This window comes from Microcaecilia unicolor, chromosome 2, assembly GCF_901765095.1.
Source record: "Microcaecilia unicolor chromosome 2, aMicUni1.1, whole genome shotgun sequence".
Classification (NCBI taxonomy): domain Eukaryota; kingdom Metazoa; phylum Chordata; class Amphibia; order Gymnophiona; family Siphonopidae; genus Microcaecilia; species Microcaecilia unicolor.
The window spans coordinates 507,944,046-507,971,995 of record NC_044032.1 but is presented as its reverse complement, the minus strand read 5'-3'; the positions used below and the strand labels follow the sequence as shown (position 1 = coordinate 507,971,995).

General features: G+C 48.4%; 1 protein-coding gene across 1 annotated transcript in view; it reads left to right on the top strand.

The window, feature by feature from the left end:
• The window catches only part of BOD1L1 (biorientation of chromosomes in cell division 1 like 1), a 441,813-nt gene that overhangs the window by 378,509 nt on the left and 35,354 nt on the right, over nt 1-27,950 (top strand). The window contains exons 19-21 of the mRNA XM_030191194.1: nt 9,713-9,765; nt 9,892-9,970; nt 20,215-20,377. Coding sequence (XP_030047054.1) covers nt 9,713-9,765; nt 9,892-9,970; nt 20,215-20,377 — 295 coding nt within the window. The remainder of the gene's footprint in view (nt 1-9,712; nt 9,766-9,891; nt 9,971-20,214; nt 20,378-27,950) is intronic.

Genomic DNA, 27,950 nt, shown 5'->3' with positions numbered 1-27,950 from the left:
GAAGGTCCTCTCTTCCACTTTTCCCAAGCAAGACAGGATTCTCACTTTTGTCTTAGACAACAAAGGGCCCAAAAGGCCCATTCAGCTATACAGCCAAAACTGGGGACGGGTTTTGACAGTCTTCTCAAGAACATAACTAGTTTTCCAGTATCTGTGTGAGATACGCTACTGGTAGGAAGGAGGCTCAGATTGTTTACATGCCAGTGGCTCCTTTTAACCTCTCAGTGGGTTTTAAAGAGTGTCTGACTAGGACATCATCTACATCTACTCAAAGTACCACTAAATTATTCACCAAGAACATTTTAGCCAAGCTCTCAGCATCAGAAAATACTTACTAGGGAGCTCCCTTCCCTCTTAGAAGCCAATGCAGTCTAACCCATTTCACTAGTAGGAGGAGGGAAGGGATTTCATTCTAAGTATTTCCTGATCACCAGAAAGACAAGGGGTTTCAGTCTAATCCTAGACCTAAGGTTGCTGAGCAAGATTCTATTAAGTGAGACGTTCAAAATGGTTTCTCTGAGCATCTTAATCCTTTTTCTCCAAAGAGGAGACTAGTTATGTTTTCTGGACTTTAAGGCATAGCTTTATGTAAGCCACATTGAGCCTGCAAAAAGGTGGGAAAATGTGGGATACAAATGCAACAAATAAATAAATAAATCTCAGTCATAGGAAGTATCTCAGATTTGTCATAGGGAAATACCTGTACTACATATTGCTTTATGGCCTCATGTCACAAAATGCCTTGTAGTCATAGCAGCTTAGCTACATAGACTGGGTGCACGTGTTTTCCAGTTTAGATGATTGACTAGTCAAGAGTACATCTTGCAAAGGAGCAGAAAGATCAGTGTGTGCAACCATCCAGGTACTGAAATTATTAGGGTTCATCATAAAACTACTCCAAGTCACAACTATGTGTGCTGCTGTAGTTAAAAGTCATAGGAGATCTGCTAGACAGAAGTCAGGTAGTCATTCTGCCACAACCAGTTGTGTAGCCACATTTCACATTTTGGTGGTCATAACACATTTCTGCTAACTGCCAAGCTTGGCTGAGGGGAGTTCTGGGAGCCTTCAAAGGATGTCTTCAGCTGGTGGGACTTGGGGATCCCCGTTAGCAAGAGTGTGCCACTGCTAGGGGGTCTGAGCCCAAAGTGGATGAGCTACACCACAGGCCACAACAAAGGATCACTTTGCAGGAGGTGGTGCAGATGAAAACGGTAGCAGAATTCAAGCATGCGTGGGATAAACATAAAGGAATCCTGTGTAGAAGGAATGGATCCTCAGAAGCTTAGCCGAGATTGGGAGGCGGGGCTGGTGTTTGGGTGGTGGGGCTAATTCTGGCCAAGACTTTTACGGTCTGTGTCCTGAAAATGGGGCTAGTTCTGGGCAAGACTTATACGGTTTGTGTCCTGAAAATAGCAGATACAAATCAAGGTAAGGTATACACAAGAAGTAGCACATATGAGTTTATCTTGTTGGGCAGAATAGATGGACCGTGCAGGTCTTTTTCTGCCGTCATCTACTATGTTACTATGTATGTAGTGGAAGAAATCCAGAAGAGCAAGCAGACATCAATATGGAACATATTAAGGATGTTGGGCCACGTGGCTTTAATGATGCACGTAACTCCGCTGGTACTTATCAAAATAAGACAAGCTCTGAGTACGGATTGGACAAAGGCCTTGCACAAGCTCTGAGAAATCCTTTCTGTCACCAGACCCTTCCAGAACTCTCTGTCTTGGTGGACAGTTCAATCTAATCTGGCAATCCAATCCATTTCAAGTAATTATTATGATAGATATGACCAGTCTGGACTGGGGAGCCTATGTAGATGGGTTTCACACTCAAGAGTTATAGACCTCCCAGGAGAAGCTTCATCAGATACATTTCCTGGAAATGAGATTGATCTGGAATGCTCTAAATGCATTCAGAGATCAGTTGGCCAATAAAATTGTATTGATTCAAACTGACAACCAAGTAGCAATGTATTATGTAGCAAGAAGAGAGGAACAGGGGTGTAGCTTCTATGTTGAGAGACTGTCAAAATGTGGAAATGGGCCATATGTCATGGGATGATACTTAGGGCCATGTACCTAGCGAGCACAGAATATATCCTACCAGACAAGGTAATCCATGTTCTTCAGCCACACACATGGTCCCTGGACAGAGGCAGGACCACTTTTACCAAAGGGCTAAAGAGGCAGCTGCCCAGGGCCCCTGCCTAAAGGAGACCCAGTTGCTCATTGGTAAATTTAGCCCCATATCTGCTCTGTCCCTCTTTCACTCTGTTCCTCCCAATGTTTCTCCCTTCCTTCCCCCTGCTCCCCGTGGTCCTCTGACCTTGTTGGTGGCCAGCACCAGCAGCAATTAAGACAGATTGCCACCAGGAGGCCTTCCCTCTGCTGTGACCTGCCTCCTATGGTGCAGCTTCATGCTTCTGCTTGGGCGGGATGTGACAGAGGGAAGGCCTGGTGGAGGCAGCCTGTCCTAATGTCTTCCACTGCCGGCCACCATAGGCAAATTTAGAGGACTGCAGAGGGGAGACTGGGAAAGAGAGGTGCTGGACCTGTGGTGGGGGGAGAGGGGGGGGAGAGAGAGAAAAAGAAACCATATCAGGAGGGGGAGGGACAGTGGACCCACAGAGGGAGAGAGTGATGCCAAACTGCAAGGAAAGAGAGGGAAAGATCTTGACCCTGAGTGGGGAGTGCAGGAGGGAGAGCAGAGAGAGGGGATGGACAGGGACATACAGAATAGATGGGCAGAGAGGGAGCATAGGGATAGGGAAATGGGCAATGCTGGACAGGTTAGGGATTAGGGACAATGGAATACGGAGGGGCAGTGCTGGACATGGAGTAGATAGACACAGTGGCAATGTAGGAAAAGGAGGAGATTGGGGACATTGATGGACAATGCTGGAAAAAGGGTGGGATAGTGATACAGACAGGCAATTCTGAACACAGGGGGAGGGATAGGATCATGGATGGGTGATGCTAGATACTGTGAGGGACAGAGTCAAAGACATGTGATTCTGGATGCAGGAGTTGAGAGATAGGGACACAGGAAATATTGAATATAGGGCAAAGGTAGAGAAAACTGAGAGGGTAGATGCAGAACATAGGGGGAGAATAGAGACATGGACATGGGGAAGATGTTGAACAGAATAGATAAGGATGCAGAAAAAAGTTGGAGAGGATACTTCACAAAGACAGAAGAAAAGCAGAAAAAGACTGGAACTAAAGTAAATTGGGAAAAATAAAATCCTTAGACAACAAATATAGAAAAACAATATTTTATTTTTAATGTATTAATTGAATGTCAGCTTTTGCAGATGTCCATGTCAAAAAGAAAGAGATTATTGTCTTATGATCTCAATTAAATATATGAAACATATGTTAAACCCCAAATGAATATACAAAATTTTTGGGTGGGTGCTCAGAATCTTATCGTGGTGTCAGTATACACAGCTCAAAGAGTATACCAGGGGGAGAAACCTGGTAGAAAGGGTATAGCTTTATATAGAATTTGGTTAATAATCTTGTACATGATTTTTCAAGAATTGAGTTTGCAGTTTGGAAGGGCCTAGTTATCTGAGAAAGAAAATTCACGCCTTGTGTGCAACCTTGCATTCTTTACAACAAGTCCTTGTTATCAGATCCTAGCAAGCTAAGACTTCAGTGCACAAGATGTTGTGCATTTGCTTACATGGATCTGAATTTGTGAGATTCCATCCCTTTGGCACTGCAGTTAGAAAGGAATGAGCTGACTTTTAGAAAATAAGGTGAAAGCTTGGTTATTCAGGCAGGTGTTTGGATGTTCATTTTTGAAGATTATTTAGTATAGCAGGCAAAGATTTTGTTTTGGAAAGTTGGAAGAGGATGGGATAAGCATGTGGGATTTGGGTTGAAAGTGGTGGGGGGGTGGGGGAGGATAGAGAGAGTTGATTGGGGGTGATCTGAAGGACTCTTTGGGTTGATATAGTTAGCTATGCGGGTACTAGCAGTGAATATTGCCAGTTCTCACATATCTTCTGGCTGTGCTGTGATTCTACCCCTGGACCACTTTAGTGCTGCTCGGATTGTGCCAAGGCAGTTGGAGCTGATATTCAGTGACACTACTTGGTTAAGAGTCACTATATATCAGCAGTGGCTCTTCCTCTTTATGTCTTATTTGAGCATGTTTTTTGAGGGTACATTACATGTGTAATCTCCCATTATAATTGGGTTTACTAAGTATCATCATAAGAGAACACTCCAGAGTCTCTGAGGGGAGAGTCTGGAGTTGTGGATGGTGAAGAATCCAGCCCAAGGGGGTGGGTTCTTCGGTAAGTTGCAGAGGGAAATGTTCCTGGTTGTTGAGTGACAGTGTGGGAGGTGTTAGAGTTAATAAATGTTATGGAGGGGGAGTGCATGAGTCTTTGGTTGTCTGTACCCCCGCTGGGACCCTTGGAGGAGAGGGGGAGTCCTGGATGGGTTCAAGAAACTAAGGCTGATCAAAGAGGTGGTTTCTGCAAATTCCAGCTTTAACTGTGAAGAGGAGGAATGCTCCAGGTGGGAAATCAGGGGTCCCAACCTGGGAGCAAGAACAGTGAAGAGCTGTTCAGAGCCAAAGGTGGTAGTCTGGCAAGGTACTCCTTTAGAGGAGAGCAGGTGGACAGACCGGGGGAGGGGGGTCTGGTCTGGTCCAAACAGAAGATCTGCTTGCTGTACAAGTACTGCAGGCACAGGCTTAGATTGTTTCACCCAGAGGGGTTGGGTATGGACAGGAGGAACTAAATATGTACATGTTGTAGGATTATAAATTGCTTTTAAGAAGATACACAATATCCTAGTTGAGCTAAAAGAGCTACAAATATAGAAACTTCACTTAGGAGAAGCTCTCTTTCAATTAGTATAAACACTGGACTTCAGAATTGCGGTCAAATTCATAAAGAACTTGAAATTATAGATTTAAACAAATGGAGCCTCACGGGTTTAGGGTGTCTACATAGATGGCTAAACCCTTTAACAAAGTACATAAGTATTACCATACTGGGAAAGACCAAAGGTCCATCGAGCCCAGCATCCTGTTTCCAACAGTGGCCAATCCAGGTCACAAATACCTCGCAAGATCCCAAAAATGTACAAAACATTTTGTACTGCTTATCCCAGAAATAGTGGATTTTCCCAAAGTCCATTTAATAACGGTCTATGGACATTTCCTTTAGGAAGCCGTCCAAGCCTTTTTTAAACTCCGCTAAGCTGACCGCCTTTACCACATTCTCTGGCAACGAATTCCAGAGTTTAATTACACATTGAGTGAAGAAAACTTTTCTCCGATTCGTTTTAAATTTACTACATTGTAGCTTCATTGCATGCCCCCTAGTCCTGGTATTTTTGGAAAGCATGAACAGACGCTTCACATCTACCCGTTCAACTCCACTCATTATTTTATAGACCTGTATCATATCTCCCCTCAGCCACCTTTTCTCCAAGCTGAAGAGCCCTAGCCGCTTTAGCCTTTCCTCATAGGGAAGTCATCCCATCCCCTTAATCATTTTCATCGCCCTTCTCTGCACCTTTTCTACTTCCACTATATCTTTTTTTGAGATGCGGCGACCAGAATTGTACACAATATTCGAGGTGCGGTCGCACCATGGAGCAATACAAAGGCATTATAACATCCTCATTTTTGTTTTCCATTCCTTTCCTAATAATACCTAACATTCTATTTGCTTTCTTAGCCGCAGCAGCACACTGAGACTTTGTCTCATTAATCTATGCTTTTGAATATGCTCTGTAATTTTGTTCTTTATAATAGTCTCTACCATTTTGCCTGGCACCGACGTCAGACTCACCATATAATTTCCCGGATCTCCTCTGGAACTTTTTTTTTAAATCAGCGTTATATTGGCCACCCTCCAATCTTCCGGTACCATGCTCGATTTTAAGGATAAATTACATGTTTCTAACAATAGCTCCGCAAGCTCATCCTCCAGGTTTACAGAGAATTCATTAAGCTTCTCCGATTTGTCAGCTTCAAATACCATTTCCAACTCCTCATCATAGGCTCCTCTACCCCAACTGAAACCAACCACAGTGTAAAAAACTCTCTTCTGGAGAAAAAACACTGTGGCAAAAAAACCGGGGGTGTAGAGATTCCCAAAATGTATACAAAATACCACAAGAATGAAGTCACAGGTTGTCACCTTATATGTGCCCGAAAATGGACTGAAAAATTACTTTCAAATGTCATAGATAATGTAGAAAAAGATAATGGAATCCAAGTATAGGCAGAATACCAAGTACCTTACAGCGCTGCGTATGCCTTGTAGCGCTATAGAAATGCTAAATAGTATAGTAGTAGTAGTAGTAATAGTCACTTAGCTTCTTTTATCGACGAGGCAATTAATAACCAACAACGCCGAGGAGCCATTGACTTCAACTATATCCTGGAGCCATATCCCTAAATTGCTTTGGATTAAAATTTGCATCTTATTTTAAATGGATTATAACAGTGGCGTAGCCAGACCTGACATTTTCGATGGGCCCAGATCTAATGTGGGTGGGCACTATGTATGTATAGGTGTGAGTATTTTTTCTTGGGATACTCCCTAAATAATGCCTTATAATGCACTTGATGATGGATTTTTAATATACAGTCTGGCCAACAGCTGTCCTACATCAACATAAACCACATACATATTTGGAACCTATGTTGCAAATCTTAACACCACCAGTTCTGAGCACTCAGATACCAATAACTGCACCTTTAAAAAGGCAGCAGTGAATATACACAATAGCAATACATGTCTCATTGAAAAGCCAGACAACTCAGAGTCAGACTAATATAGATCCACATGCCAGCAGAATCTCTTACCTCAGTCACAGGCAGAATGCAGATCAACCATCATTAATTGCAGATTAAAGGACCAAGAATTTGAAATTGTCCTGTAGCCCGGCATCAGCCCTACCCTTCCCTTTCTATCTCCCCAATCAGGAATCTGCCCTACACTTCCCTACCTCCCACGCCTCTCAGAGTAGCCTGGCGTCAGCCGTGCCCCCTACCCATACCCCCTAGTCTGGCATCTGCCCTGCCCTTCCCAATCTCTCTCTCCCCCCATCCTGATGTACACCAGCATTGAATATAAAACTATGAAATTGTGAGGCAACTGAGGCCTATCAAAACCAGGCATACTGTGTGCCGATCTTATTGGGCATGACAAGGACCGACAGAGGGGACTCCCAGTTCCTTGTGGAGAGGTGCAGTCACAGCCTCCTTAGGAGATGTGTAGTCTAGGACCTCAAGTATCTTGGTCTTGGGCTCATCCTCCACTTCAAAGGAAATTGAATGGCATCAACCATTTCCTTTAGAAAAGATGGAAATGAAAGGCTCTCCGGAGGAGACTTTCTCTTTTCATGTGGAGGGGATGGTTCAGAGGGAATCCCATAAGATTCTTCTGAGGAAAAGTACCTGGGATCCTCCTCTGAATCCCATGAGCACTCCTCTTTGGTGTCAGACTGTATCTCCTGATGGGATTGTCGATACCGAACCTTCCTCAGTGCCGAGGTACCGTGTCCTCGAGAGCGACATCGAGAAGTCGACTCCGGCGAAGCTGCCTCCACCGACATCGAGGGAGTGCAGGCTTGGGTAGCAGTCGACACTGGAGCCGCACTGCATGCTGATGGCCAAGCCAGGGCTTCAACGGGAGGCAAGGTAGGCGCAAGCTCCCCTGATGCCGATGCACACCGTTGCATAAGGCCATCCAGCAGCTTAGGGAGCAAGACCCGAATGAGCTTATCCAGGGCCGACACCAGGAAAAGCTGGGGTTCCGGCTGAGGCGCAGGTTGCATAACTGCTGGGGTCGACACGGGAGCTTGATCTTGGCTGCTAGGAGACAGGCGCATCAGTACCTTCTGTATGGAGAGGGATCGGCCCTCCCAATGCTAACGTTTCTTTGAGGTTGACCAATGACAATGCTTCTTGGCCTTTGCCAAGGCTCCTCAGTTCCAATGATGATGATGTTGAATCCTCACGTCACCTCGGGGTCAGGTCTGTCAGTGGACGGTCCCAGGGGGCCCTGCACAGCAGGAGGCCTCGAGGCAGGTGGAGACCCACTTGATGCTTCACTGCTCCCAGAGTCTATGAGTCTAGTAGCAGCCATGCTTACTGACGCTCCTGATGCCAGGTCAATGCCAACGCGTCCGAGCTCGATGCAGATGTCGAGGAACTGGACTTGGCTCCAAAAATCCTCTCTCATTGAGCCTCTCTGGAAAGTTCAGTCCTCTTCTTCATGTGAAGACAGAGAACACAATTAGCAGGGCTATGGTCGGGCCCAAGACACTACAGACACCAAGAATGAGTGTCCTTCCCAAAGATTGTCCGATTGCACCTAGTTCAGCACTTGAAGCCACTGGGAATCTTCGTGGACATTGATGGAAAAACTTTGTCGGCTAAATTATACGAGGCGATGGTGCCTGAAAAAGAGGCAAGGCACAGAAAAAAGGGAAGGGAAAGGCTCAGCCTAAGTCAGGGCCTAAACATGGCCTGATGATGACGATGGAAAAAACAAACAAAATTTAAAACCGGGCAAAAAAACTCTAGGGAAATAAAAAGGAAAAGAAGATGGAGGTTCCAACAACAGGAACAAAGCTAAAAATAGCCAAAAGGCACAACAAATAGTTCTCTAAAACCGATCGAATGAGGAGATGATTAGAAGAAACTCCTTCTCACGCACAAAAAGAAGAACTGAGGAGACCGCGTTCGTGCGACTGGCGGGAAGGCACTCGCACAAGCGCAGTGGAGCTCGGGCTCCTCAAAGCTCTCATTTAACTTTGGTAAATACCGGACTGGGCAATGTAGATCTGCGTCACTCACTTGTGTGAATGGATAAGCCAAGAGATGTATTAGAAGAGACTTGAAGACCTGAATATGTATACTGTAGAGGAAAGAAGGGATAGGAAAGATATTATAGACACATTTAAATACTTGATCAGTATCAATCTACAAACAAAATCCGTTTCAGAGACAAAGAAGCAGTAAAACCAGGGGACATAAATTAAGGATGCCGGGTAGCAGACTTAGGCGTAACATCAGGATAATACTTTTTCACGGAAAGGATGATAGATGCTTGGAATGCCCCCCTGGTGAAGACAGTGAGACAAAAACAGTGACCGAATTTAAAAATGCATGGGATAGGCACAAAAGATCCCTAAATAGAAAGGGGATAGTATCAAAACAAAACTTAACACATCAACAGCTATAATTTCACTTATGATAGGCAGGAGCGGTACTTAGATGGCAAATCCATCTGAGGAGAACTGAGGCCAATGCCAAATGGACTTCTATGGTATGTGTACCATATATGGCAAGATAGTTCAGGATGGGCTGGACTCCGGTAGTTGGTGCCAGTTCTGGGCAGACGTACAGTGTGAGCCCTGAAAATGGCAAGGACAGATCAGGATCAAGAATGAATATTTTATACCACATTCATGTATATCTCAGTAGGTGAGGGAAAGACATTGTAAGGTGGAACTTAGCGAGTAAAGTGTTGTAATAACACTATTGGATTATTAGTTCAATAACAGATTGATGATGAATATGACTGTTGGGCAGACTTGATGGACCATGCAGGTCTTTGCCATCATTTACTGTGTTACTTTTCAGGAGATTACCTGGCTTAAAGTGTGCTTCTGTATATGTGTTTAGCATTTCAGTGTAATAAATTCTTCTTTTATAGGCATATCCTATGAGGAAGATACAGAAAAAAATGAAGAAAAAAGCTCTATAGATGTAAGTATTATCCATTCGAAATATGTCAGCTTATTGCCTGGAACACATAAAAAGAAATAATGAGAAAAAAAATCTTCTTAAATGTTCTTAGAGATTTATTGTTCTTTTTCATTGTACTAACAATAGGAAGATGGAGAAAAATGTGAGGATTTTGATATTCAAAGAGGGAAAAAAACAAAATATTCCTACAGTTCTGATGAATTAGGTAAGCAACCTGAATACAGAGTGTTAAAATTTATAAAAGTTAGAGACAAGTAGCATTGACCAAAATGATGGATATTGTTCCTCATAGTTCAACCTTTTTACCTGAGTCCAAATTTAAGTTCATTGTATATGTATTGAAATTTTCTAATAAGGTGAGGCTCCGGCCCAGGGCACCAGTGATTAAGGGCTCCCTCACCTCTCTCACGCCCCATATTTCTGTAAAGTTTACATCGGTCACCAGTGGCCAGCAGTAGCATAACAGGCTGCCTTCAGCAAGGCAGCCTGTCATGCTTCTGCTGTTACAACCAACAACTGGTGTAAACTTTACAGGGCCATGGTGGGGGGGGGGGGGAGACAGAGGAGGGGGAAAGAGAGACTGTATTGTGGAGGGGGAGGGGTCACCAGAAGTGATGCGACTGGGGGGGCCACCACCAAAGCTAGTTGGCTCAGGGTGCCACTATCCCTTGAGACAGGCTTGAGTGCATTTAAAACAAACATTGAAACATTCTTTTTCGGCACAAAAGCATTAACCGCATCTTCAGAGATGTGGTTAACTTTGCATTAATAGCCACATTAATGCAAAACATGCTATATTTAAAAGCTGTTTTTCTTGATTTTAAATTTTACAAACTCATTTAATTACTTTATATATTAATGCTAATTCAGTCCCATTAATGAGCATTAAAGTATATTCAGTGCCTGCAGTACCACTAAGTCAACTTTAATATGTAGTGTTTTTAAATACTCTGGATGAAGTAAACTAATATAGGGGTCCTTTTACTAAGCTGTGGTAAAAGGGGGCCTGAGCACGTTTTTGACGCATGTTGAGGCCCCCTTTTACTGCAGCAGGTAAAAGGCTCTTCCATATCATCATAGCTGATCAATCCATAGACTGGGTTGTGTCCATCTACCAGCAGGTGGAGATAGAGAGCAAACTTTGCCTCCCTATATGTGGTCATGTGCTGCCGGAAACTCCTCAGTATGTTCTCTATCTCAGCAGGTGGTGGTCACACACTGCAGCAGCTCTGGCTAGGCCTCCAAGCCTAATTTTTAGGTTTTGTTGAGTGCCTGGGGTTGAGGGCTCTTCTTGAGCAAGTGCAAACCTGGTGGCGCCAGGTCCCTCCTTTTCTCCCCCCTCCCGCTGGCTCCGTTTAAAAAAAAAAAAAAAAAAATTTTGAACGTCCTTAAAGACGTTTATTTCGACGTTTATTTAAACGTTTATTGCAGCTACTCACTGGGACACCAGGTCGTTACAGCTCGGAGCGGACAGCAGGTAATTTTTACCTTTTATAGCGGGCAGGGGGTTCCCCGATTGGTCTCCACGTGGCCTATGGCGTCGGAGGGCGAGGGCGCAAAGAGTCGCTCCCCGGATCGCGTGTGCGCTTCTAGAGGGGATGCGGGGGTCTTAAAGTCTGATTCGCCCTTGTTGGGTGACAGTTTCGTGACCGATGAGTGTCCCGGTCCTTCCTCCGGTGTGACGGTTTTTCCCGCCATAAACGCCCATCCCCCGCGGCACGCCTCCGCCATATTGGCCGGCCATGCGGCTCGGACGGCTTCTTCTTGGGCCGCCCTTGAGGTGGGAGACATTGATGCCATGAACGCCCTTAATTTGGGCGACGGCACAAAAGCGGCTAAAGTTAAGCGCCGTTCTTCCCGCGCGGCTCCTTCGCGGAGTGTCGCGCCGGACGCCATCTTGGATGCGCAGCATGTCTCTCCCCCGCTCTTGCGAGCGCCGGTTGAGGATGCGTCTAGGGCTGTAGCCCAGGCTGCGGAAGTGCACAGTAGCGGGGTTTCTCCCCCGAGTTTGTTTTGCTGCTGCATCAGGCCTTCCTTATGCGAAACGCTGCCCCTGCTCCCTCGTCTGGTAAAGAGGTTGAGGCCCCCGGAGGTAAACGCCCTCGGGTTGATTCCCAGGCCTTGGAGGACTTTGTCTCCTCCGATGTAGATGAGGGCAGTGTATCTGAGTTCTCCCAACGGTCCTTTGCGGATTCCTTGGAGGAGACGGATCCCCGCTCGGATGGAGTGGATGACCCCTCTGCAGCGCGGCTCTTTAGCTCAGAGGATTTGCCCAACCTGTTAATGCAGGCCATGGGCATTTTGAAGATTTCCTCTCCGGAGGACGTCTCTCCCTCAGCCCCTGTTGGCTCTGCCATTATGCTGGGGACGAAGCGCCCGCATAGAACCTTCCACGTGCATGATGCCATGCACACTTTAATTTCGGCTCAGTGGGATGTCCCGGAAGTGAGCCTTAAAGTGGTTAGGGCTATGTCCCGCCTCTATCTTTTGCCTGAAAGTGAACGTGAGGCCTATCTGTGGCCTACCGTGGTTTCTTTAATCACTGCAGTGACTAAGAAAACGGCGTTGCCAGTGGAAGGTGGCACGGCCCTATAGGACGCCCAAGACAGAAGATTGGAGGCGGCCTTAAGGTCGTCCTTTGAGGCGGCTGCTTTAAGTTTGCAGGCCTCAGTTTGCGGCTCCTATGTGGCCAGGGCGTGCCTGACTATGGTGCAGCGGGCTTCCCCCTCGGATCATTCCTTGAGGACTGATTGGCTGGCCATGGAATCGGGCTTAGCCTATTTGGCAGACTTGCTGTATGATGTCTTGAGGGCCTCAGCTAAAGGCATGGCTCAGACAATCTCTGTGCGGCGGTGGCTTTGGCTGAAGCATAGGTCTGCTGACCACGCCTCTAAATCCCGCCTGGCTAGATTGCCTTTTAAAGGCAAGCTGCTCTTTGGGGTCGAGCTGGACAAAATCGTGACCGATCTCGGCACGTCTAAGGGCAAGAGGTTACCAGAGGTCAGGGCTCGGGCTAGTGCTCGCCCCGGTACCTCCAGAGGACGGTTTCAGGAAGCCCGTCGGTACCACCCGGGCAGGTCGGGCTCCTCTGCCCCCTCTTCCTTCAAGAGGAACTTTTCCCCCAAGCAGCATTCCTTTCGCAGAGACCACCGTCCCGGAGGTGCTCCCTCCGGTCCTCCCCTAGGGTCTCGTACCCAATGACGGGGCCTTGGTCCACGCCCCAGTGCAGATTGGAGGACGGCTGTCCTCGTTTCTGGGCGAGTGGATCACAATAACTTCAGACGCTTCAGTGCTGGAAGTCATCAGAGACGGCTACAAGCTAGAGTTCTGCCGACCCTTAAGAGACGGGTTTGTACTCTCTCCCTGCAAGTCTCCGGTCAAAGCTGTGGCAGTGCAGCAGACCTTGGACAATCTGATCCGCCTGGGTGCGGTCGTTCCGGTGCCAGAAAATCAGCTTGGCAAGGGACGTTACTCCATTTACTTTGTGGTACCAAAGAAAGGAGGTTCTGTACGGCCTATCCTCGACCTCAAGGGGTCAATCAGGCTCTTTCGCATGGAGACCCTCCGCTCTGTTATAGCGGCAGTGCAGGCAGGAGAGTTCCTGGCATCCTTGGACATCAAGGAAGCGTACTTGCATATTCCCATCTGGCCTCCTCATCAACGCTTTCTGCGTTTTGCAGTACTGGGCCGACACTTCCAGTTCAGAGCCCTCCCGTTCGGGTTGGCTACTGCTCCGCGGACCTTCTCCAAAGTAATGGTGGTCATCGCGGCCTTCCTGAGGAAGGAAGGAGTACAAGTCCATCCTTATCTGGATGACTGGTTGATCCGAGCCCCCTCTTATGCAGAGTGCGGCAAAGCTGTGAACCGGGTGGTTGCTCTTTTGAGCTCCCTGGGGTGGATCATCAACTGGAAGGAAAGCCAGCTGCGCCCAACTCAGTCCCTGGAGTATCTGGGAGTTCGATTCGACACCCAAGTGGGCAGAGAGTGTTCCTGCCAGACAATCGGATTGTCAAGCTTCAGGCTCAGATGGACCAGTTCCTAGTAGCCTCTCCTCTTCGGGCTTGGGACTATGTGCAGCTGTTGGGCTCTATGACGGCCACGATGGAAGTAGTGCCCTGGGCCAGGGCTCATATGAGACCACTACAACACTCTCTGCTGCAGCGCTGGACTCCGATGTCGGAGGATTATGCTGTGCGCCTTCCCTTGGACCCAGCAGTGCGCAAGGCGCTGAGCTGGTGGACGCAGACAGACAAGTTGTCTGCAGGAATGCCTCTGGTGACCCCGGAGTGGATTGTCGTCACGACGGACGCCTCTTTGTCGGGCTGGGGAGCCCACTGCTTGGGAAGGACAGCGCAGGGGCTCTGGTCTCCTGCAGAGGTAAAGTGGTCTATCAACCTCCTGGAACTCAGAGCCATTCGGTTGGCGCTTTTGGAGTTCATCCCGGTACTGGCGTTGAAGCCTGTACGGGTCCTGTCGGACAATGCCACGGCTGTGGCCTATGTCAACTGCCAGGGAGGTGCCAAGGAGGCCATGAATCTATGCCAGTGGGCGGAAGCGAACCTGGAACAGCTGTCAGCGGCCCACATTGCCGGAGTCATGAATGTCAAGGCGGACTTTCTCAGTCGCCATACCTTGGAGCCCGGAGAGTGGCAGCTATCTGTTCAGGCGTTCTTGGACATCACGAAGCGCTGGGGCCAGCCGAGCCTAGATCTGATGGCGTCATCGGCCAATTGCCAAGTGCCGCGCTTTTTCAGCAGAGGACGGGACCCTCGATCCCTGGGAGTAGATGCTCTTCTCCAACAGTGGCCGACACAAGAGCTTCTCTATGTGTTCCCGCCCTGGCCCATGTTGGGCAGGGTGCTAGACCGGGTGGCAAAGCATCCGGGCCGGATAATCCTGGTGGGTCCGGATTGGCCCAGACGTCCCTGGTATGCGGACTTGATCAGGCTCTCAGTGGACGAACCTCTGCGACTGCCAGTGGAGCAGGGCCTGTTACATCAGGGTCCCGTGGTGATGGAGGATTCCTCCCCCTTTGGTCTTATTGAGCGGCAGAGTCTGAGGAAGAAGGGCTTCTCAGACAAGGTCATCGCCACTCTGCTGAGAGCGAGGAAGCGCTCTACTTCTACTGCTTACGCCAGGGTTTGGCGTACCTTTGCAGCGTGGTGTGAAGCAGGTTCACTTTCTCCATTTACTGCTCCAATTTCTTCAGTGCTGGCGTTCCTGCAAGAAGGTCTGGAGAAAGGCCTGTCGCTCAGTTCCCTGAAAGTCCAGGTAGCGGCCCTGGCTTGCTTCAGGGGCCGCCTGAAGGGTGCTTCCCTGGCTTTGCAGCCAGATGTGGTGCGTTTCCTCAAGGGAGTTAATCACCTGCGCCCTCCTCTGCACTCAGTGGTGCCTGCGTGGAATCTCAACCTGGTGCTAAGAGCCTTACAAAGCCGCCTTTTGAACCCTTGTCGAGGGCATCTCTGAAAGACCTGACGTTGAAAGCAGTCTTTTTGGTGGCTATCACTTCAGCCAGAAGAGTTTCCGAGCTCCAGGCATTCTCTTGTCGAGAGCTTTTTCTGCAGTTCACTGAGGCAGGAGTGACTATTCGCACAGTGCCTTCCTTCCTACCCAAGATTGTTTCTCGCTTCCATGTGAGTCAGCAGCTCTGTCTCCCTTCCTTTCGTAGGGAGGACTACCCAGAAGAGTATTCTGCTCTCAAATATCTGGATGTGAGACGGGTCATCATCAGATACTTGGAAGTGACCAATGATTTCCGGAAGTCGGATCATCTGTTTGTCCTGTTTGCAGGTCCTCGTAAGGGTCTGCAGGCTGCTAAGCCTACAGTGGCAATATGGGTCAAGGAAGCCATTGCAGCGGCTTATGTGGCCGCGGGGAAGGTGCCGCCTATTCAGTTGAAGGCCACTCCACTAGAGCTCAGGCGGCCTCGATGGCAGAGGCCGGGTCCGTCTCCCTGGAAGAGATTTGCAAGGCGGCAACTTGGGCGTCGGCCCATACCTTCTCCAGACATTACCGCTTGACTGTGGCTGCTCGGACGGAGGCCCGGTTTGGAGCTTCAGTGTTGAGTTCAGGGATTTCAATGTCCCGCCCTGGGTGAGTACTGCTTCGGTACATCCCACCAGTCTATGGATTGATCAGCATGATGATATGGAAGGTAAAATTATGTATCATACCTGATAATTTTCTTTCCATTAGTCATAGCTGATCAATCCATAGCCCCTCCCAGATATCTGTACTGTTTATATTCTGGTTAAATTCGCCGATGACACAAAATTATTCAGGGTCGTCAAGTCGCAGGAGGAATGTGAACGATTACAGGAGGACCTTGCGAGACTGGGAGAATGGGCGTGCAAGTGGCAGATGAAGTTCAGTGTTGACAAGTGCAAAGTGATGCATGTGGGTAAGAGGAACCCAAATTATTAGCTACGTCTTGCAAGGTTCCGCGTTAGGAGTTACGGATCAAGAAAGGGATCTGGGTGTCGTCGTCGATGATACGCTGAAACCTTCTGCTCAGTGTGCTGCTGCGGCTAGGAAAGCGAATAGAATGTTGGGTGTTATTAGGAAGGGTATGGAGTCCAGGTGTGCGGATGTTATAATGCCGTTGTATCGCTCCATGGTGCGACCCCACCTGGAGTATTGTGTTCAGATATAGTAGAATTGGAAAAGGTACAGCGAAGGGCGACGAAAATGATAGTGGGGATGGGACGACTTTCCTATGAAGAGAGGCTGAGAAGGCTAGGGCTTTTCAGCTTGGAGAAGAGACGGCTGAGGGGAGATATGATAGAAGTGTATAAAATAATGAGTGGAATGGATCGGGTGGATGTGAAGCGACTGTTCACGCTATCCAAAAATACTAGGACTAGAGGGCATGAGTTGAAGCTACAGTGTGGTAAATTTAAAACGAATCGGAGAAAATTTTTCTTCACCCAACGTGTAATTAGACTCTGGAATTTGTTGCCGGAGAACGTGGTACGGGCGGTTAGCTTGACGGAGTTTAAAAAGGGGTTAGATAGATTCCTAAAGGACAAGTCCATAGACCGCTATTAAATGGACTTGGAAAAATTCCGCATTTTTAGGTATAACTTGTCTGGAATGTTTTTACGTTTGGGGAGCGTGCCAGGTGCCCTTGACCTGGATTGGCCACTGTCGGTGACAGGATGCTGGGCTAGATGGACCTTTGGTCTTTCCCAGTATGGCACTACTTATGTACTTATGTACTTATTTTAGGTTCAAGTTTAGTCTTCAGTTACTTCAGGAGGACTTCGTGTTCAAGTTTTTTCACTTGGATTCTTCAAGAGTTGAGACGAGTTTGTGTTACAGTGAGCTGCTGCATTCCTCTCCCCTCCGTTTTACGGGGCTGGATTGAGACTTAAATTCTGCCGGCACTCCCTCCCGCTTCGTGCGGCTGTAGGGCAGCTTTGTACCCCTCCCGCTTCGGCGGTGTTAGGGTCAGTCAGCTCCTCCCGCGGTTGCAGGATAAGCCAGATCCCCCCGCATCGGCGGGGTGGTGTCCCTCCCCCGCTCCGCGGGGATGAGCTGGACGGATTCCCCTCCCCCATTTGTGTGGGGATGAGCTGGGTTAATTCCCCTCCCCCGTTTCGGCGGTGGTGAGCTGGGCAGAGTGTCCCTTTGTGGGTGTAATTCTCTAAGTGCTGAGTCCTGCGGATGGAGCTTTGATATCGACATACTGAGGAGTTTCCGGCAGCACATGACCACATATAGGGAGGCAAAGTTTGCTCTCTATCTCCACCTGCTGGTAGATGGACACAACCCAGTCTATGGATTGATCAGCTATGATTAATGGAAAGAAAATTATCAGGTATGATACATAATTTTACCTTTTTTTTTTTTTTTTAAAGAATGATCATGCGATAAGTGAACCACTTACCTCATGGCCATTTCAAAGGGGAGCACTTACCGCCACCCATTGAGCTGGTGGTAAGGGCTCTACAAAAATAGAAAATATTTTTGTAGCACCAGAAATGGTGCGCGCTAGGGGTGGGATCTACTGCCAAATTCTTGCAGTAGCCCAGCGGTAGTTCCAGATTGGCGCACAGCAAGCCGGTTCCCACACCAACCCTTTAGTAAAAGGGCCCCACAGTAATTTATTGTGTCAAATGTTTCTTGATAATCTCAAAATATTTAGCTTTTACACTTTTCTTTCACTGGAAATGGATTAATAGAATGTTTGCTGTTAGGAATATCTAGTACTGTAAAATTGGTGCTGCTCAATGTTTTGTTTCCAGCAAAAAAAGTGATGTTACTCATATGCAAGGCTGTCCTTAAGGGGTAGGGTGACCACTGAGGTACACCCCCCCCCCCCCCCCCCCCCGGACACACCCACACTCCACCTGCAACTAGACATGGATTCTATAAAAAGGCAGTATTTCAAACATTACACCAGTCCCTAGAGTACACCACTTATGGGGAGACGAGAATAAGCTGGACTGCTACAAATCTCTACACAGAAACTATTATGCTCATAAAATAACTTACCATAGTTACATATATATGCAAAATATGGATACAGCCTTACCAAATATATAATAAATGACCATATATTAAATAGAAATGTACAGATAAAAACTGAACAAGAAACTCAAAAAGCTGAGATACTGCCTGCAGTACATCACCTGAGATTCCCGAATCTGGTATTTTCAAATAACTAAACCGAAACAAAACATTTTTTCCCTATCTTTATTGTCGGGACATCTCAATCTATGTAGCCCATTGGGCTCATTTTCGAAAGAGAAGGACGCCCATCTTTCGACATAAATCGGCAGATGGGCGTCCTTCTCACAGGGTCATCCAAATCGGTATAATTGAAAGCCGATTTTGGATGTCCCCAACTGCTTTTCGTCGCAGGGACGGCCAAAGTTCAAGAGGCGTATCTGAGGTGTAGCGAAGGCGGGACTTGGGCGTGCCTAACACTCGGACGTCCTCGACCCATAATCGAAAGAAACAAGGATGTCCCTGACGAACACTTGAACTACTTTACCTGGTCGTGTTTTTCTTACGATCAAGGCACAAAAAGGTGCCCGAAATGACCAGATGCCCACCGGAGAGGATCGGGGATGACCTCCCCTTACTCCCCCAGTGGTCACTAACCCCCTCCCACACTAAAAAAACATCTTTAAAAATATTGATTACCAGCCTCTATGCCAGCCTCAGATGTCATACTCAGGTCCATCACAGCAGTATGCAGGTACCTGGAGCAGTTTTAGTGGGTAAAGTGCACTTTAGACAGGCGGACCCAGCACCCCCCCCCCCCCCCCCCCCACCTGTTACGTTTGTGGAGGAAACAGCGAGCCCTCCAAAACCCACCACAAACCCACTGTACCCACATCTAGGTGCCCCCCTTCACCCATAAGGTCTATTGTACTGGTGTACAGTTGTGGGTAGTGGGGTTTGGGGGGCTCAGCACACAAGGTAAGGGAGCTATGTACCTGGGAGCATTTTATGAAGTCCACTGCAGTGCCCCCTAGGGTGCCCGGTTGGTGTCCTGGCATGTCAGGGGGACCAGTGCACTACAAATGCTGGCTCCTCCCACGACCGATGGACGTCCTTGGTTTCAATTATCGCTGAAAATCAGAAACGACCAAGTCTAGGGATGACCATCTCTAAGGACAACCAAATTTCAGGATTTGAGCGTCCCTGTTCGTATTATCGAAACGACGAAACGAAAGATGGACGTCCATCTTGTTTTGAAAATACGGGTTTCCCCGCCTCTGGATGGGGATGTTTGCGAGGACATCCAAATCGAAACAAGAACGTCCCTTTCGATTATGCCCCTCCACATCTCCCACATTTTGCTGGCTGCAGAACACACCGCTACATTTTCCCAAGGACTACGGGGAAACACTGCTTCTCCCATGGGGGACTCTCTGTATTTGTGTGCACAGCCATGGCTCTTTCATTAAGTCTTGGGAGCTATGGGTCAGTTATAGCAAGGAATGGAAACAATGCTGGTTCTCAGTACTACTGAGTACCCTCTGAAAAAAAGCCCTAGTGCTTATTAATCTGTTTTCATAATGGTTACATTCCTTCATCATTTCTATGCATTCTGTCTGTAAAGGCAGTTAGCTTAGCAGAGTTTTAAAAAGGTTTGGACGGCTTCCTAAAGGAGAAGTCCATAGACCATTATTAAATGGACTTGGGGAAAATCCACTATTTCTGGGATAAGCAGTATAAAATGTTTTGTACTTTTTTGGGATCTTGCCAGGTATTTGTGACCTGCATTGCCACTATTGGAAACAGGATGCTGGGCTTGATGGACCTTTGGTCTTTCCCAGTATGGCAATACTTATGTACTTAAATGTTTACTGTTGGGAATGTGTTGCAAAGTTAATTGTGCTTTTGAAAATCTCAGAATAACTAGCTGTCTTCAAGCTCTATGTAATTTGCAGAATTTTTAGGGAACTTACAGCCTGTTTAAAATTGTGTGAACAGAAACACCAGAACCAGATAGAAAACGCAAAAAGTCAGAGTCAGCTGCAGAAGAAGAGGAAACAAAAGAACAGACTGAGGATGAAGATGAGAATGAAGAGGAGCATGAAGAAGAGAAACATAGAGGCGCTACAACTAGGGCAGCTTCAAGACTTGAAGCTGAGAGGTAATGTTCTAATCCAAAAATGATTGTTTTCCTTCTAAATAATATGATGAGAAAAATTACTGACAGAATGGATAGAAATGACATAATGAGGCAGAGAGAACATGGATTTGGCAAAAGGATGTCCTGCCTTACCAATGTTTTAGATTTTAGATTTTTTCTGGTGTTAATAAACATATGAATAATAGTGAGCTGATAGATATAAAGTATCTAGATTTCAGGAATTTTAAACATTACGGGATAGGAGGCAATGTCCTTTTGTAAGTTGGTAACTGGTTAAAAGATGAGAGCAGGACATAAATGCAAGGGGAGCATTCAGTGAGGAGTGGAATGGGCATGTCGTAGACATGGTTGACCTTTATGCAAAGAAAAAGGACAGATCACAAGTGAAGGTCACAAACCAATACTTTATTAAAACAATGACCCAACATGGCAACGTTTCGCCAGAAGGCTGCATCAGGGGTAATGCTATAAAATATGCAAATACAAAAATCCATAGATAAAAACAATAAGAAACCGGACATAAAGATTAAAAAACATAACACAAAAAGAACATCAGTGCATAGTGCTTTTTTGACAATATTAAATGCAAAATTGGTGCAAAAGGAAAGCACATAAGTGTGTGCCATGCCATATAAGTGTACCAAAGATTGCATATAGTACATACAAAAAATATAAAAAGACTCAAAAACATAGTCAAGGGCACACATACCTAATATGGATCTATTAAAAGGAATATCCTCTATCAGCCAATTTGTATGCACTATATACAATTTTTGGTACATTTATATGATTTTAATTTTTGTATTTTTATATTTTCTCCGAGTGCAAGCAGGCTGCTTGTTCTCACTGATGGGTGACGTCCATGGCACCCCCTCCAATCGGAATCTTCACTAGCAAAGACGTTTGCTAGCCCTTACGCACCGCGCATGCGCGGTCGTCTTCCCGCACGAACCGACTTGTGTTCGTCAGTCTTCTTTTGTCAGCGCTCGGGACGGTCGTGTTTTTGCCGCCGTTTCGTGCCCCTCAGAGGACCCTCGCGCGTCTTTCGTGTTTTCACAAAAAAAAAAAAAAGAGACCTTTTTCCCGTATTTCTAGCTTTTTCCCAGCGTAAGTTTTCTTTCGCTTTCGGCAGCGGCCTTGTTGGCCACCCGTAAGGGGAGTTTTTTTTCCCCTTTTTGTCTCGGTGCCTCGTGTCATCATCGCGAATTTTGATTTCGCCGGCGCGATTTTTCCGCCCATGACATCGAAGCCTTCCAGCGGCTTCAAGAAGTGCACCCAGTGCGCCCGGGTAATCTAGCTCACTGATAGGCATGCCTCGTGTCTTCAGTGTCTGGGGGCTGGGCACCGCCCGCAGGCCTGTAGTCTTTGTGTTCTTTTGCAAAAGAGGACTCGGGTAGCGAGATTGGCCCAGTGGAACGTTCTGTTCTCCGGCACTTAGACGGCATCGGCATCAAGAAATTCGTCAGGTGCATCGGCGTCGGCAGCACCGAAGTCTTCGGGGACAGCATCGGCATCGACTGCATCGAGGCGTCCTCCTCCTGCATCGTCGGTACCGAAGCTTCGGAAGAGGGCGTCGGTGGTATCGAGACCCCCTCTGGTGCTGATGTCGTCGGATGGTGGTGCTTCGTCTAGAGTGCAGGTGAGGGCTGTCCATTCCCCTGCTGGTGGCGGTGAGCCTTCGGGTAGGTCTCCTCCTGCCCTGAGGGCTCCTGCGGTACAGCCCCCCCCCCCCCCCCCCCCCTCCGGGATCGATCATCTTCGGCCCCGGCCCCGAGGAAGCGACGTCTGGATTCAACGTCCTCCTCATCGGTACCAGGGAGTTCCCGTGACATGCTTCGCTCGAAGAAGTCGAAGAAGCATCGTCACCGGTCACCTCCCCGACTGGGTACCGGGAGCTCTGGGTCGCCGAGGGAGTCGGCACCCAGCAGGCATCGGCACCGGGAGGACTGCTCACCCTCCATCCAGGAGGTGTCGGTGCGCTCTACCTCGGACAGCCTGGTACCGCCTCCATGCCCGGAACAGATGCTGACCTCGACGCCTGCACCAGCTTCCCAGTCTTTCTCTACAGCCGCTCTGCACGAGAGTCTCCGGGCCGTTCTTCCTGGCATTCTGGAAGACCTGTTGCGCCCTTCTCCTCCGGTACCGGGGTTGCTTGCGCCACCAGTGCCGTTGAGTGAGGCAACAGCTGGCCCTTTGCCCGGGGTGAGGTCCCCGGTACCGGTGCCACTTGCGGTACCGGTTTCGGCTGCCTCCCAGGTGGACTCCCCGACAACGTCGGGGGAGGGAGCTTCGCCGCTGCCGGCCAGGGAGTCCACCTCTCGACACTCCCACCGTGGCCGTGGTTCCACGGAGTCGAGACGGACATGGCTTCAGGCACAGGTCCGTGAACTTGTGTCTGATACCGATGATGAGGCCTCGTGGGAGGCAGAGGAGGACATCGGATATTTCTCTGACGAGGAGTCTGATGGCCTTCCTTCTGACCCCACTCACTCCCCTGAAAGGCAGCTTTCTCCTCCCGAGAGTCTGTCTTTCTCGGCCTTTGTCCGGGAGATGTCTACGGCCATCCCCTTCCCGGTGGTTGTGGAGGATGAGCCAAGGGCTGAAATGTTTGAGCTCTTGGACTGTCCTTCTCCACCTAAGGAAGCGTCCACAGTACCCATGCATCATGTCCTGAAAAAGACATTGCTGGCGAAGTGGACCAAGCCTCTAACTAATCCCCACATTCCCAAAAAGATAGAATCCCAATATCGGATCCATGGGGACCCAGAGCTGATGCACACTCAGTTGCCTCACGACTCTGGTGTGGTGGATCTGGCCCTGAAGAAGGCTAAGAGTTCCTAGGGAGCATGTTTCGGCGCCCCCGGGCAAAGACTCTACAACCTTAGACTCCTTTGGGAGGAAGGCCTACCATTCTTCCATGCTCATGGCCAAGATTCAATCTTACCAGCTCTACACGAGCATCCATATGCGGAATAATGTGCGGAAGCTGGCGGACTTGGTTGACCAGCTCCCTTCTGAGCAAGCCAAGCCGTTTCAGGAGGTGGTCAGGCAGCTGAAGACTTGTAGGAAATTCCTGGCCAGAGGGGTATTTGATACCTTTGATGCTGCATCCAGGGCCGCTGCTCAAGGTGTGGTGATGTGCAGACTCTCGTGGCTGCGTGCCTCCGACCTGGAGAATAGGATCCAGCAGCGGATTGCGGACTCCCCTTGCCGTGCGGACAACATTTTTGGAGAGAAAGTCGAACAGGTGGTAGAACAGCTCCACCAGTGGGATAACACTTTCGACAAATTCTCCCGCCGGCAGCCTTCAGCATCTACCTCTTCAGGTAGACGTTTTTATGGGGGAAGGAGGGCTGTTCCCTACTCTTCTGGTAAGCGTAGGTACAATCCTCCCTCTCGACAGCCTGCGGCCCAGGCTAAGCCCCAGCGCGCGCGCGCGCTCTCGTCAGCAGCATGCGCCTCAGCAAGGCCCCACAGCTCCCCAGCAAAAGCAGGGGGCGAGCTTTTGACTGGCTCCAGCAGAGCATAGCTGAAATCAAAGTGTCAGTGCCGGACGATCTGCCGGTCGGGGGGAGGTTGAAAGCTTTTCACCAAAGGTGTGGCCTCTTATAACCTCCGACCAGTGGGTTCTCCAAATAGTCCGGCAAGGATACGCCCTCAAGTTTGGCCTCCATGCCTCCAAATTGCCCACCGGGAGCTCAGTCTTTCAGCTTCCAGCGCAAGCAGGTACTTGCAGAGGAACTCTCTGCCTTTCTCAGCGCCAATGCGGTCGAGCCTGTGCCACCCGGGCAAGAAGGGCTGGGATTCTATTCCAGGTACTTCCTTGTGGAAAAGAAAACAGGGGGGATGCGTCCCATCCTAGACCTAAGGGCCCTGAACAAATATCTGGTCAAAGAGAAGTTCAGGATGCTTTCCCTGGGCACCCTTGTTCCCATGATTCAGGAAAAAGATTGGCTATGCTCTCTGGACTTAAAGGATGCTTATATGCATATCCCGATACTGCCAGCTCACAGACAGTATCTCCGATTCCGTCTGGGAATGCGTCACTTCCAGTACTGTGTGCTACCCTTTGGGCTCGCCTCTGCGCCCAGGGTGTTCACGAAGTGCCTGGCTGTGGTAGCAGCAGCGCTTCGCAGACTGGGAGTGCACGTGTTTCCTTATCTCGACGATTGGCTGGTAAAGATCACATCTGAGGCAGGAGCTCTACAGTCCATGCAGATGACTATTCGACTCCTGGAGCTGCTGGGGTTTGTGATAAATTATCCAAAGTCCCATCTTCTCCCAGTACAGAGACTCAAATTCATAGGAGCTCTGCTGGATTCTCGGACGGCTCGTGCCTATCTCCCGGAGACAAGGGCCAACAATCTGTTGTCCTTCATCTCCCGGGTGCGAGCGTCCCAGCAGATCACAGCTCGGCAGATGTTGAGATTGCTTGGCCACATGGCCTCCACAGTACATGTGACTCCCATGGCTCGTCTTCGCATGCGATCTGCTCAATGGACCCTAGCTTCCCAGTGGTTTCAGGCTGCTGGGGATCTAGAGGACGTGATCCACCTGTCCACGAGTTTTCTCGAATCCCTGCACTGGTGGACGATTTGGTCCAATTTGACTCTGGGACGCCCTTTCTAAATTCCTCAGCCGCAAAAAGTGCTGACTACGGATGCGTCTCTAATGGGGTGGGGAGCTCATGTCGATGGGCTTCACACCCAGGGAAGCTGGTCCCTCCAGGAACAAGGTCTACAGATCAATCTCCTGGAGTTACGAGCGGTCTGGAACGCTCTGAAGGCTTTCAGAGATCGGCTGTCCCACCAAATTATTCAAATTCAGACAGACAACCAGGTTGCCATGTATTACATCAACAAGCAGGGGGGCACCGGATCTCGCCCCCGTGTCAGGAAGCCGTCAGCATGTGGCTGTGGGCTCGTCGTCACGGCATGTTTCTCCAAGCCACATATCTGGCAGGCGTAAACAACAGTCTGGCCGACAGGTTGAGCAGGATTATGCAACCTCACGAGTGGTCGCTCAACTCCAGAGTAGTGTGTCGGATCTTCCAACCACAAGGTCCTTCAGTTTTGTTCCAGACTTCAGGCCCACGGCCAACTGGCATCGGATGCCTTCCTCCTGGATTGGGGGGAAGGCCTGCTGTATGCTTATCCTCCCATACCTCTGGTGGGGAAGACTTTGTTGAAACTCAAGCAAGACCGAGGCATCATGATTCTGATTGTTCCTTTTTGGCCGCGTTAGATCTGGTTCCCTCTTCTTCTGGAGTTGTCCTCCGAAGAACCGTGGAGATTGGAGTGTTTTCCGACCCTCATCACCCAGAACGAAGGGGCGCTTCTGCATCCCAGCCTCCGGTCTCTGGCTCTCACGGCCTGGATGTTGAGAGCATAGACTTTGCCTCTTTGGGTCTGTCAGAGGGTGTCTCCCGTGTCTTGCTTGCTTCCAGGAAAGATTCCACTAAAAGGAGTTACTTCTTTTTATGGAGGAGGTTTGCCATCTGGTGTGACAGCAAGGCCTTAGATCCTCGCTCTTGTCCTACACAGACCCTGCTTGACTACCTTCTGCACTTGTCTGAGTCTGGTCTCAAGACCAACTCTGTAAGGGTTCACCTTAGCGCAATCAGTGCATACTATTACCGTGTGGAAGGTAAGCCGATTTCGGGACAGCCTTTAGTTGTTCGCTTTATGAGAGGTTTGCTTCTGTCAAAGCCCCCCATCAAACCTCCTACTGTGTCATGGGATCTCAATGTCGTTCTCACCCAGCTGATGAAACCTCCTTTTGAGCCACTGAATTCATGCCATCTGAAGTACTTGACCTGGAAGGTCATTTTCTTGGTGGCAGTAACTTCAGCTCATAGAGTCAGTGAGCTTCAGGCCTTGGTAGCCCATGCTCCTTACACCAAATTTCATCATAATAGAGTAGTCCTCCGCACTCACCCTAAGTTCTTGCCGAAGGTGGTGTCGGAGTTCCATCTGAACCAGTCAATTGTCTTGCCAACATTCTTTCCCCGTCCTCATTCCTGCCCTGCTGAACGTCAGCTGCACACATTGGACTGCAAAAGAGCATTGGCCTTCTATCTGGAGCGGACACAGCCCAACAGACAGTCCGCCCAACTGTTTTTTTCTTTTGATCCCAACAGGAGGGGAGTGGCTGTGGGGAAACGCACCATATCCAATTGGCTAGCAGATTGCATTTCCTTCACTTACGCCCAGGCTGGGCTGGCTCTTGAGGGTCATGTCACGGCTCACAATGTCAGAGCCATGGCAGCGTCAGTGGCCCACTTGAAGTCAGCCACTATTGAAGGGACCTGCAAAGCTGCAACGTGTTCATCTGTCCACACATTCACATCTCATTACTGCCTGCAGCAGGATACCCGACGCGACAGTCGGTTCGGGCAGTCGGTGCTTCAGAATCTGTTTGGGGTTTGAATCCAACTCCACCCCCCTAGGCCCATTTTTTATTCTGTTCCAGGCTACACTCTCAGTTAGTTGAATAAAATGTTAGATCAATCTCAGTTACGTCCTCGCCGTTGCGAGGCCCAATTGACCATGTTTGTTGTTTTGAGTCAGCCTGGGGGCTAGGGATACCCCATCAGTGAGAACAAGCAGCCTGCTTGTCCTCAGAGAAAGCGAATGCTACATACCTGTAGAAGGTATTCTCCGAGGACAGCAGGCTGATTGTTCTCACAAACCCACCCGCCTCCCCTTTGGAGTTGTGAATTCCCTTGTCTTTGTCTTGCTACATACGGGACTGACGAACACGAGCCGGTTCGGGCGGGAAGACAACCGCGCATCGGCGCGCGAGGGCTAGCAAACGTCTTTGCTAGTGAAGATTCCGATTGGAGGGGGTGCCGTGGATGTCACCCATCAGTGAGAACAATCAGCCTGCTGTCCTCGGAGAATACCTTCTACAGGTATGTAGCATTCGCTTTATAGCATTACGCTGACACAGCCTTTGGGTGAAACATGTCCACATTGGGTCATTGTTTTAATAAAGCATCGGTGTGTCCCCTTCACTTGTGATCCTTCCTTTTTCTCTGTTTTATTGGATCTACGGATCTGATGTATCTTGATTGTAGACTGACATTTATCCAGTCTACTTATAGAATACTGTAAGTCACACATTTAAATGCTAAATTTAGGCATGCCCATTTATGCCAGCCATACATTTAAGCACACCATTGCTGATTTACTCTAGTATTCTATGATAACTCTTGTGTGCATAAGTGTTCTTTTAGAATAGGCTCACTACTTGCACATATATGGCATCTAAATGTTGGCACCCTGTTATTGAATTGCCTCCTTTCTGTGTTTTTGTTGATTCAACACCTTTCTTGCATGTTACGTTCAGCAGAAAATTTGAAAACAAAGAAGAAACCCTCATTAAAAATAATGAAAAGCTTGGTAAAGAACATGGATGCTTTAAGTGGCATACAAAATATGGAGATATTTATCTGTTCCATCATTCGTTAGAAGTATGGGTTATTTTGTTCCATAAACTGTCATCCAGTCTCAGAAATTAAAGTCTCAATCAAGGAGACAAAGACTCCTGATTAAAAGTTGCCTTATCTATG